At 49.0% G+C, this 10,835-nt stretch overlaps 1 protein-coding gene across 2 annotated transcripts; it reads left to right on the top strand.

Moving 5' to 3' along the window:
* On the top strand, window positions 1–5,369 carry LOC112060941 (gastrula zinc finger protein XlCGF17.1-like). 2 transcript variants are annotated; one of them, XM_024113209.3, is made up of 2 exons: window positions 1–3,491; window positions 3,900–5,369. In XM_024113209.3, the coding sequence occupies exon 2, from the start codon at window positions 3,908–3,910 to the stop codon at window positions 4,898–4,900; it is 993 nt and encodes a 330-aa protein (XP_023968977.2). In that variant the 5' UTR covers window positions 1–3,491; window positions 3,900–3,907; the 3' UTR covers window positions 4,901–5,369. The 2 variants fall into 2 exon arrangements, with proteins under 2 accessions (XP_023968977.2, XP_023968978.2); XM_024113210.3 differs by having other exon boundaries at window positions 6–3,491; window positions 3,861–5,368.
* Window positions 5,370–10,835: the final 5,466 nt, after the last annotated feature.

Below are 10,835 nucleotides of genomic sequence, written 5' to 3' on the forward strand. Positions count from 1 at the left end.
CCACACACAGAACATGAAAACCACCTCCCAGACTGACCAGGGTGCCTGGTGACTGCAATGTGTGTGTGACCTTCTGCTGAATGTGCCCCTGTGTCTGTACCCTGGTAAAGGTGACTGTCCTCTCCAATTACCAACCCCCTTCCCCCCCTTCAAACACACTCGCCTCTAAAAGAACATGACGGAAACAGTAATTAAGAGAAACATATTTTTTATTAGCAACTACACAGTTAGGGGATGAAACTGGGACGGGGGCTTGGGTGAGGTGGGAAGGAAAGGACTTATCAGATTTTTGGGAATGAGAGCCTTCTGGTACTTGAGCAGTCTGTAGGGGTGGAGTGACAGTTTTCACGGCTCCTGCCGCCCCTTCTTCTTGTGACTTTGGGTGAGGGGGGTATGGGACTTTGTGGCTGGGGAGGGTGGTTAGAGAGAGACTGCAGCGGGGCTCTGTCCTCCTGCCTCCAGTCCTGCAGAACATCCACAAGGCGCCGGAACGTGTCCGTTTGCTCCCTCATTAGTCCAAGCAGCGTTTGAGTCACCTGCTGGTCTTCCTGCCGCCACTTCTCCTCCCGTTCGCTGTGTGATCGCTGGTATTGCGACATGTTCTCGTCTGCTGGGCTGCCTCGGCTCGGGAGCAGCCCATAAGTTCTGAGAACATGTCGTCCTATGTTCTTTTCTTTCTCCGTCTAATCTGCGCCAGCCTATGGGAGGGGGATGCCGGGGTAGGTCGGGAGACAGTCGCAGCTGTGGGATGGGGAAAAGGAAGTGAATTCCTCACAAAGATACATTTTTGTGAACAATGAACATAGTCTTTCTCTGTGAACAAGACCATGCACAGCACCTATCACATGCGAACTCAGGACAAGGTTGAATTTTCGGCCTTCGCATTCAGTGCCTGGGGTCTTGCAGTGGAGATCAGACAAGCGGGGCAGGACAGCGGAATTTGGGTATCGGGCTGACATGGTAAGCCGTAGACTTTTGGCTGCTTAAAACTTAAATTATAGCACTGACCTCTTTTCACGTTCAAAGCAATGCTCCTAGCGTTGGCCAGTTCCTGCTGCCGGCAATCCGGCAAGCATGAACTCTGCCCCTGTCCCACCCCCTCGCGGCTGTCCCCGGGAAAGATCCCTGTATGCTGCCCCTCTCCCGCCTCCACCGCGTGGCTGTAAACCACCAGTTACAGTTATGTAAAGAAACAGGCAAGCAGTCCCAATACTAACATTCCCCTAATTTAAAGCAGGTCACCATGAGTGACATCACTCTGATGAGGATTTCTGACATAGAGAAAGACCACTCTTTTTGCTGCGTGAAAGCCAGCAAAAACCAGGGCTGTATGCCACCATGCTCTGCGAGGCAATGATCCCAGAGTACTTGATGATAGCCTGGCGCAGAAAAGTTTCCTACCACGGAGGCCACAATAAGGCCGCTCTCCCCAGGAACCTCATGCAAAGGCTTTCCAGTTACCTCCAGAAGAGCTTCGTGGAGATGTCCCATGAGGATTTCAGCTCTATCCCCGGACATATAGACCTTATTTTCCAGTAACTGCACTGGAAAGGACTAAAAAGTAGAGTGTCTAGGGCAAACTAATCATGATAAACCGGACACGGTTAGATTCTTTCGCAGTAGTTGCACTGCCAAGGACTAAAACGTTAAGCGCCTAGGATAAACTAATCATGAAAAACCTATTATTAATATTCCTGTTCTGTTCAAAATAAATGTTTACATGTTTAAAACACTTACCGAATGATCCTTCCCCTGAATCAGGGTCCGGGTTAACGCCTGGGGAGGGTTGGTAGGGGCTCTCCGTGAGGGTGATGAAGAGATCCTGGCTGTCGGGGAAATCAGTGTTGTAAGCGCTGTTGACTGCCTCATCCTCCTCATCTCCTTCCTCATCTTCCCCGTCCGCTAACATCTCCGAGGAAGCGGCTGTCGACAATATCCCATCCTCAGAGTCCACGGTCAGTGGTGGGGTAGTGGTGGCGGCCGCACCTAGAATGGAATGCAGTGCCTCGTAGAAACGGCATGTCTGGGGCTAGAATCTGGAGTGTCCATTTGACTCTTTGGTCTTCTGGTAACCTTGTCTCCGCCCCTTTGTTTTCATGCGGCACTGCGTTGCATCCTGGCTGTATCCTCTCTCTGTCATGCCTTTTGAGATCTTCTCGTAGATCTTCGCATTCCGTTTCTTGGAGCGCAGCTCCGAAAGCACGGACTCATCGCCCCACACAGCGATCAGATCCAAGACTTCCCAATCAGTCCATGCCTTTCTAATCTCTTTCTATTCTGAGATTGCATGGTCACTTCTGCTGGAGAGCTCTGCATCGTTGCCAGTGCTGCTGAGCTCGCCACAATGTCCAAACAAGAAATGAGATTCAAACTGGCCAGGCAGGAAAAGGAATTCAAATTTTCCCGGGGCTTTTCCTGTGTGGCTGGTCAGAGCATCCGAGCTCGGACTGCTGTCCAGAGTGTCAACAGAATGGTGCACTGTGGGATAGCTCCCGGAGCTATTAGCGTCGAATTCCATCCACACCTACCCTAATTCGACATGGCCATGTCGAATTTAGTGCTACTCCCCTCGTTGGGGAGGAGTACAGAAATCGAATTTAAGAGACCTCTATGTTGAACTAAATAGCTTCGTTGTGTGGACGGGTGCAAGGTTAATTCGATTTAACACTGCTAAATTTGACATAACCTCCTAGTGTAGACCAGCCCTAAGTTTTCTTTAACCGTCTTAAGATCTGTTTCTTTATCTGGTGGTGATGCGCACTATCCGGACAGTATCATCTTCCTAACAGCCCAATAGCACCTTATTTCAACATGACTGGTTTGGGAGATGAGGATGTGACCGTACACTTCCCAGCTTATGGCTGCCCCTGCTGCTTAGCCAAAGGCCTTAGCCTGAGAACAAGGCCTCAGACTCTCCTAGTGAGACAAGGCCCAGACACAGGCGGACTGTGATTTTGATTCTTAGCTAATTACAGGGGTATAAAGACAAAGTGATAAAAATACACCTAAGTTCTTAAAGTATAGGCTTTACAGGCAGGCCTGAATTTCTCTATTCTAACAGTAGGTTCTACCCCTTCCCCCATTCTGTGTCTGTCTTGTCTATTTAGATTGTAAATTCTTCAGGGCATGGGCCATCTTCTATTCTCTGTTTGTACTTTGCCTAGCACAATGGGGACCCACTGTTAGTTGGTCCTTAGGCATTAAGGTAATGCATATGATTTATAATAATAATAACTCTCATGCCACTTTGAGCCAAGGAAGCTGGCCTTGGGATGTTACTGCTTAAAAATGAGCTGGGGTTCAAACCATGGAATATTCTTTGTGACAAGTATCCCACAAATTCCACTGACCTCCCTTGTTTTCTTTGCCTGGAGTAGGGTTTCCAATTTCCAAACCTGATGTGATCTCGCAGCTGGAACAAGGGGAAGAGCCATGGGTCCCGGACCTCCAGGGCTCTGAGAAAGAAGTGCTCCCGAGAGCTGCCTACACAGGTGAGGAATTGGTTAAACCAACTCAAAAACTGTTTGGGAACGCAGAAAACATTTGGGATGCCCAACATAGACCCTATGAGCTCTCCAAGTTCAGGATTGTTTCCTTCAGATGTGGAATCATTATGGCAGATGTCACTCATGGCTTCCCTTCTATACTGACTGACAACTGGCAGCAGGTTCCTCCCTGATATCGCTTTCCCCTGAGTGTTCTGGTGAGATACGGACCAAAACTGATCCCATCCTCTCTCCTCTGGGGAAGGGTTTGGGGAAAATCAGCTCCTGATAGGTTTGATCTCTCGTGCACATATTTTGGTTTGTTCATCCCTTTTTCCATTCCTGTCTCTGAGATTTCCTTTCTTTCTGGCACAGGGTGTGACCTATGTCTGGATTCTCTCTGTCTCCCATCAGGTGATGGGATGGTGAGTGAGAATAAGGAGGAGAAACCCCAGGAGGAAGATGCTGAGCAAGTGGATCCACATGGGACGTTATCAGGAAGATGCAAAGGCAATGTTTCCAGGTGTTGTGCACTCCGAGAAAAAGCAAAAGGCTGTGAGACTCAGCAGAAGCCAGAGGAAAACTTCAGTAGGCACTCAGACCTTATTACACGTGACAGAATCCACTTGGAAGAGATATGCTACAAATGCCATGAGTGTGGGAAAAGCTTCAATCGGAGCTCAGACCTTGTCACACATTGGAGAAACCACACTGGAGAGACGCCCTACACATGCTCTGAGTGCGGGAAAAGCTTCAATAAGATCTCAAACCTTATCACGCATCAGAGAATCCACACTGGAGAGAAACCCTACACATGCTCTGAGTGTGGGAAAAGCTTCACTCACAGCTCACACCTTGTCACACATCGGAGAATCCACACGGGTGAGAAACTTTATAAATGCTCTGAGTGTGGGAAATGCTTCATTCATAGTTCAGCTCTCATTTCACATCAGCGAATCCACACAGGGGAAAAGCCGTACACATGCTCTGAGTGTGGGAAAAGCTTCAATCGGAGCTCACACCTTATCAGACATCGTAGAATCCACACAGGAGAGAAGCCCTACACATGCTCTGAGTGCGGGAAAAGCTTTAATTGCAGCTCTACCCTGAGAACACATAGGAGAATCCACACAAGTGATAAACCTTATGGATGCTCTGAGTGTGGGAAATGCTTCATTCATAGTTCAGCCCGTATCACACATCAGCGAATCCACACAGGAGAGAGGCCCTACACATGCTCTGAGTGTGGGAAAACCTTCAGTCGGAGCTCACACCTTATCCAACATAAGAGAATCCATACAGGGGAGATGCCCTACACATGCTCTGAGTGTGGGAAAAGTTTCAATCAGAGCTCAAGCCTTATTACACATCAGAAAATCCACATGAGAGAGAACTGTAATAAATGCCTTGACTAGGGCTGGCGAAAGAATTTTGCACCATCTTCACCGTGATCTCTCAGCTCCACCAGATGAGTTGCCTGCTTCTACCTTTTGCAGCTCACCTTCTTTGGAGTCAGTCCTGTGATCTTTTCTGTCAACTCCTTTCCTTTTGAGTTATAGGAGTGTGTGTCCCTCCAGCCAGGAATGTTCATCATCTCCAGGTGGGGGAGAGAGGTTTGATAAAACAAGGTACACTGAGGCAAAAACTACCTGTGTCTTACATCCACTAGGACTGTACATGGCATTGGCTGCTCAAGTTAGTGATCTTGGTATAAAAAGACAATTATAGTTGTAGAGCAGATGCAGCCCAGGTGCAGTGATTGGCATTAGCTTCCCCCTTGACCTGACCTAAACTCCATCACTTTTCCTAATCTAAACAAACCCTGAGCATCATGGTTATACTGTTCCCCCATTTCAAAGCAATTGTTAGTTATCAAGTTCCCCTTCGGGCAGGGCCGACTTTAGCAAGAGCAGGGCCTGATTCCTGGGGGCGGGGCTTGCTGCAAGCCCCGCCCCCAGGAATCGAGCCGCGCCTGGGGGGGGGAGACCCGAGCCGCGCCGCGGGGGGGGCGGGGGGAGACCCGCGCCGTGCCGCGAGGGGGGGATGGGGGGAGACCCAAGCCGCGCCGCGCCGCAAGGGGGGGATGGGGGGAGACCCGAGCCGCGCCATGCCGCGGGGGGGACGGGACGGGGGGAGACCCGAGCCAAGCCGCGGGGGGGGGATGGGGAGACCCGAGCTGAGCTGCGGGAGCCGTGCCGCGGGGACAGGGCCGGAGCCGACCCGAGCCGCGGGGGCCAGGCCGGAGCCGACCCGAGCCGCGGGGGCCGGGTTGGAGCCAAGCCGGGCCAGAGCCGCTGGGGCCTGCGGGAACGGGCCGCGCCTCCCCGGAGCCCTTCTCACGCCCCCACCACCCCAGCTTACCTTGTGCTGCCGGCCCGCCCCTGCTTCTTTTCAGACTTCCTGCGAATCTCTGATTCGTGGGAAGCAGGGGAGGGGGCGGAGCGTTCAGGGGAGGGGAGGAGGGGGAAGTGAGCTGGGGGCGGGGTGGACAGCTGCAGCGCGGGGCCCTCTTGGCGCGGGGCCCAATTCAGCCGAATCGGCTGAATCGGCCTAAAGCCGGCCCTGCCTTCGGGAACAAGTTGTTTCATTCCCAGTTGCTCTGATGTTGCTTCATGTTGTTGTGTGTGAGCAGATATTTTTACTACCATTTTCTTCACTTAAAATATATTGAACTATAACAAAGAGCAGGAAGAGGGCAGGGATAGGGAAAAATGTCATTTCACCCTCTGAAACAACAGAAGAAGATAGGGTAAGTCAGAGGGATTCCCTTATTCCCCATCACCATCCCAATCCCCCTGTTGTTCAATTGGTTAGGTCAATATTTTTTCTAAAGGGCTGGGAAGAGGATTCCCTAGTAAATAACTTGGAACTAAGCAAAATACCCATGCATTGGGCTCCCAAAGCAGTTGTGGCACGGGCTCTGCAGGAGGTCGCTCTTGAAAATATCTCCTTCCTAATCAGGCGCATGTTGCCTGTTATTTGGGAAATGCAATCCCTATCTAGGTAGAGATGGGGAAAATGGAAGTGACATTTCTGTTCAGCTCATCACTACTGATATGTTGTGTGGTTGGTGAAGAATTCTATGCCAGAGAAGTGTAAAATTATTGCAAGTAAGGTCAAAGATTTGACAAGACCTCAGGTAGAAATTGCCGGTACTAGTAGTTAATTTTCACCCCAGAGATTGACACTATGTTGACCTATGGCCCAGGAAGACTATTTTTAGAACACTGCTCCCTTGTTAAGTGGCACTGATCACACTCCTAAAGGATGCCATGATTAAATTGGGCACAACTGTCTTTTATCTTTTGGATCCAAAGTTTCATGAAGCACAGAGAGAATCATAGAAGATTAGGGTTGGAAGAGACCTCAGGAGGTCATCTAGTCCAACCCCCACTCAAAGCAGGACCAACACGAACTAACTCGTCCCAGCCAGGGATCTGTCAAGCCAGGCCTTAAAATCCTCTAAGGATGGAGATTCCACCCCTTCCCTAGGTAACCCATTCCAGTGCTTCATCACCCTCCTAGTCAAATTGTGTTTTCTAATATCCAACCTAGACCTCCCCCACTTTAACTTGAGATCATTGCTCCTTGCTCTGTCATTTGGTACCACTGAGAACAGCCGAGCTCCATCCTCTTAGGAATTCCACTTCAGGCAGTTGAAGGTTGCTATCAAATCCCCCATCACACTTCTCTTCTGCAGACTAAACAAGCCCAGTTCCTTCAGCCTCTCCTCGTAAGTCATGTGCCCCAGCCCTGTGATCATTTTCGTTGCCCTCTGCTGGACTCTCTCCAATTTGACCACATCCTTTCTGTAGTGGGGGACCCAAAACTGAACACAATACTCTATAAGTGTGGCTGTTGTACTTAAAGTACTGCAATGGATCTTTTCAGGGGGAATAAGGCAAAATGCCACTTTTATTAGTAATACATGTATTAATTTACACTGTATCATATGCATATGATATATATATTACACTCATGCACTCACATACACACACACACACAGAAGCACACTCCTGTCTTGTTGTTGTTACCAATTAGTTGCTCCCGTTAACTTCACTGGCCAGGTGAGTTACATGGGGAAAGGGGTGGAGCCGGGCTTCTGCTGATCCAGATCAATGCTCCCATGTTGACAAGATGAGACCCAGGGTCCTCTGCAAGACACTTCACATTTATAGCAGCTTCCCTCTCATGCAAATCTATACCAGATTTAAAATCTGTATCTGTGTCCTTGGTCCTTTGTGCTGCTTCCTTCTGGGTGTTGAACCACTGCTGTTCAAAGAGGGCGTTTTCAAAAGAAGGTGCTTGCTTCTAACCCCCAAGGCCGTCTATATGTCTGCTCTTCTTTAGTGAGCCCACTTGACAAGTTTTATTTTTCTTGGGTCTGGCTTCCATCCCCTCGCCAACTGTTGCAGCTGTCTGGAGGTGCTGCCTTTCACGCCTTTACTCATTCACACCTTGTTCATTCAACAGGGCAATGGGTTAAAAGGGAAGTGGGGGAGAGATCTTACTCTACTCCTAGCAAAAAGACATTTTTTAACATTATACCAAGGCTCAATACAAATTTTTCTATATAAGGATCTGATACAAAGTTGTATGAAAATAGAGGCATAATACAAAGTCATGAAAGTTATGTGAAGATGCTTATTGCCGAGATTTAACGACATGGCCTCACCAGTGCCGAATAGAGGGTAATAATCACTTCCCTTGATCTGCTGGCAATGCTCCTACTAATGCAGCTCAGTATGCTGTTAGCCTTCTTGGCAACAAGGGCACACTGCTGACTCATATCCAGCTTCTCATCCACTGTAATCCCCAGGTCCTTTTCTGAAGAACTGCTGATTGGCCAGTCAGTCCCCAGCCTGTAGTGGTGCATGGGAGTCTTCCATCCTAAGTGCAGGACTCTGCACTTGTCATTGTTGAACCTCATCAGATTTCTTTTGGCCCAATCCTCTAATTTGTCTAGGTCCCTCTGTATCCTATCCCTACCCTCCAGCATATCTACCTCTCCCCCGAGCTTAGTGTCATACGCAAACTTGCTGAGAGTGTAATCTATCCCATCCTCCAGATCATTAATAAAGATGTTGAACAAAAGTGACCCTAGGACCGACCCCTGGGGCACTCTGCTAGATACCGGCTGCCAACTATACATTGAGCCTTTAATCACTACCCATTGAGGCTAACAATCTAGCCAGCTTTCTATCCACCTTATAGTCCATTCATCCAATCCATACTTTTTTAACTTGCTGGCAAGAATACTGTGGGAGACTATACCAAAAGCTTTGCTAAATTCAAGATATCTCACATCCATCGCTTTCCCCAATATCCATAGAGCCAGTTATCTTATCATAGAAGGCAATCATGTTGGTCAGGCATAACTTGCCCTTGGTGAATCCATGCTGACTGTTCCTGATCACCTTCCTCTCCTCTGAGTGCTTCAAAATGGATTATTTGAGGACCTGCTCCATGATTTTTCCAGGGACTGAGGTGAGGCTGACTGGTCTATAGTTCCCTGGGTTCTCCTCCTTCCCTTCTTTAAAGATGGGCACTATTTTGCCTTTTTCCAATCACCTCCCCTGATCGCTACGAGTTTTCAAAGATAAAGGCCAATGGCTCTGCAATCACATCAGCTAATTCCCTCAACATCCTCAGATGCATTAGATCTGGACCCATGGACTTGTGCATGTCCAGCTTTTATAAATAGTCCTTAACCTGTTCTTTCACCACTGAGGGCTGCTCACCTCCTCCCCATACTGTGTTGCCCAGGACAGCAGTGTGGGAGCTGACTTTGTGAAGACCGAGGCAAAAAAAGCATTAAGTACTTTAGCTTTTTCCACATCATCTGTCACTAGGTTGCCTCCCCCATTCATTAAGGGTCCCATACTTTCCCTGACCTTTTTCTTGTTAACATACCTGTAGAAACCCTTCTTGTTACCCTTCACATCTGTTGCTAGCTGCAACTCCAGTTGTGTCTTGGCCTTCCTGATTACACCCCTGCATGCTCAAGCAATATTTTTATACTCCTCCCTAGTCATCTGACCAAGTTTCCACTTCTTGTAAACTTCCTTTTTGTGTTTAAACTCACTGAAGATTTCACTGTTAAGCCAAGCTGGTCGCCTCCCATATTTGCTATTCTTTCTGCACATCGGGATGGTTTGTTCCTGTGCCCTTATTAAGGCTTCTTTAAAATACAGCCAGGTTTCCTGGACACCTTTCCCCCTCATCTTAGCCTCCCAGGGGATCCTCCCCATCAATTCCCTAAGGGAGTCAAAGTCTGCTTTTCTGAAGTCCAGGGTCCATATTTTGCTACTCTCCTTTCTTCCTTTTGTGAGGATCCTGAACTCAACCATCTCATGGTCACTGCTGCCCAGGTTGCCACCCACTTCTACTTCCCTACCAATTCTTTCCTGTTTCTAAGCAGCAGGTCAAGAGGAGAATGGCCCCTGGTTTGTTCCTCCAGTAGTTGCACCAGGAAGTTGTCCCCAACACTCTCCAAAAACTGCCTGGATTGTCTCTGCACTGCTGTATTGCTCTCCCAGCAGATGTCAAGGTGATTGAAGTGCCCCATGAAAACCAGGGCCTGTGATCTGGAAACTTCTGTTAGTTGTCTGAAGAAAGCCTCATCTACCTCATCCTCCTAGTCCGGTGGTCTATGGCACACAGCCACCACGACATCACTCTTGGTTCATTTACATGCACCTAAGATAACGAGCCGATTGCCTTGCTTTCTCAGTATGAATCAGGAGGCCCCCCCTCTTGCATCCTCCTCCTTGTGTTTCCTCCTGGTATCCCACTTACCTCAGGGCTTAGGTCACCGTCCCCTGGCAAACCTAGTTTAAAGCCCTCCTCACTAGGTTAAGAACCCTGTCTGCGAAGATGCTCTTCCCTCTCTTTGTTAGGTGGATCCCATCTCTTCCTAGCAATCCTTCTTCCTGGAACAACATGCCATGGTCAAGGAATCCAAAGCCCTCTCTCCGACACCACCTGCGTAACCACACATTTACCTCCACAATTCAATGATTCCTACCTGGGCCTTTTCCTTCAACAGGGAGGATGGACGAGAACACGACTTGTGCCTCAAACTCCTTCATCTTTCTTCCCAGAGCCACGTAGTCTGCAGTGACTCACTCAAGGTCATTCTTGGCAGCATCGTTGGTGCCCACATGGAGAAGTAGGAAGGGCTAGCGGTCTGAGGGCTTGATCAGTCTCGGCAGACACTCCGTCACATCCTGAATTCTAGCTCCAGGCAAGCAGCACACTTCTCAAGTCTCTTAGTCTGGTCAACAGATAGATGACTCTGTCCCCCTTAGGGAAGAGTGCCCGACCACCACCACCCGTCTCCGCCTCTTG

This window comes from Chrysemys picta, chromosome 16 (genome assembly GCF_011386835.1).
Source record: "Chrysemys picta bellii isolate R12L10 chromosome 16, ASM1138683v2, whole genome shotgun sequence".
NCBI lineage: Eukaryota > Metazoa > Chordata > Testudines > Emydidae > Chrysemys > Chrysemys picta.

Excerpts from the sequence above, each read along its gene's own strand:
- LOC112060941 (XM_024113209.3), top strand. The coding sequence starts at position 3,908 with ATGGTGAGTGAGAATAAGGAGGAGAAACCCCAGGAGGAAGATGCTGAG.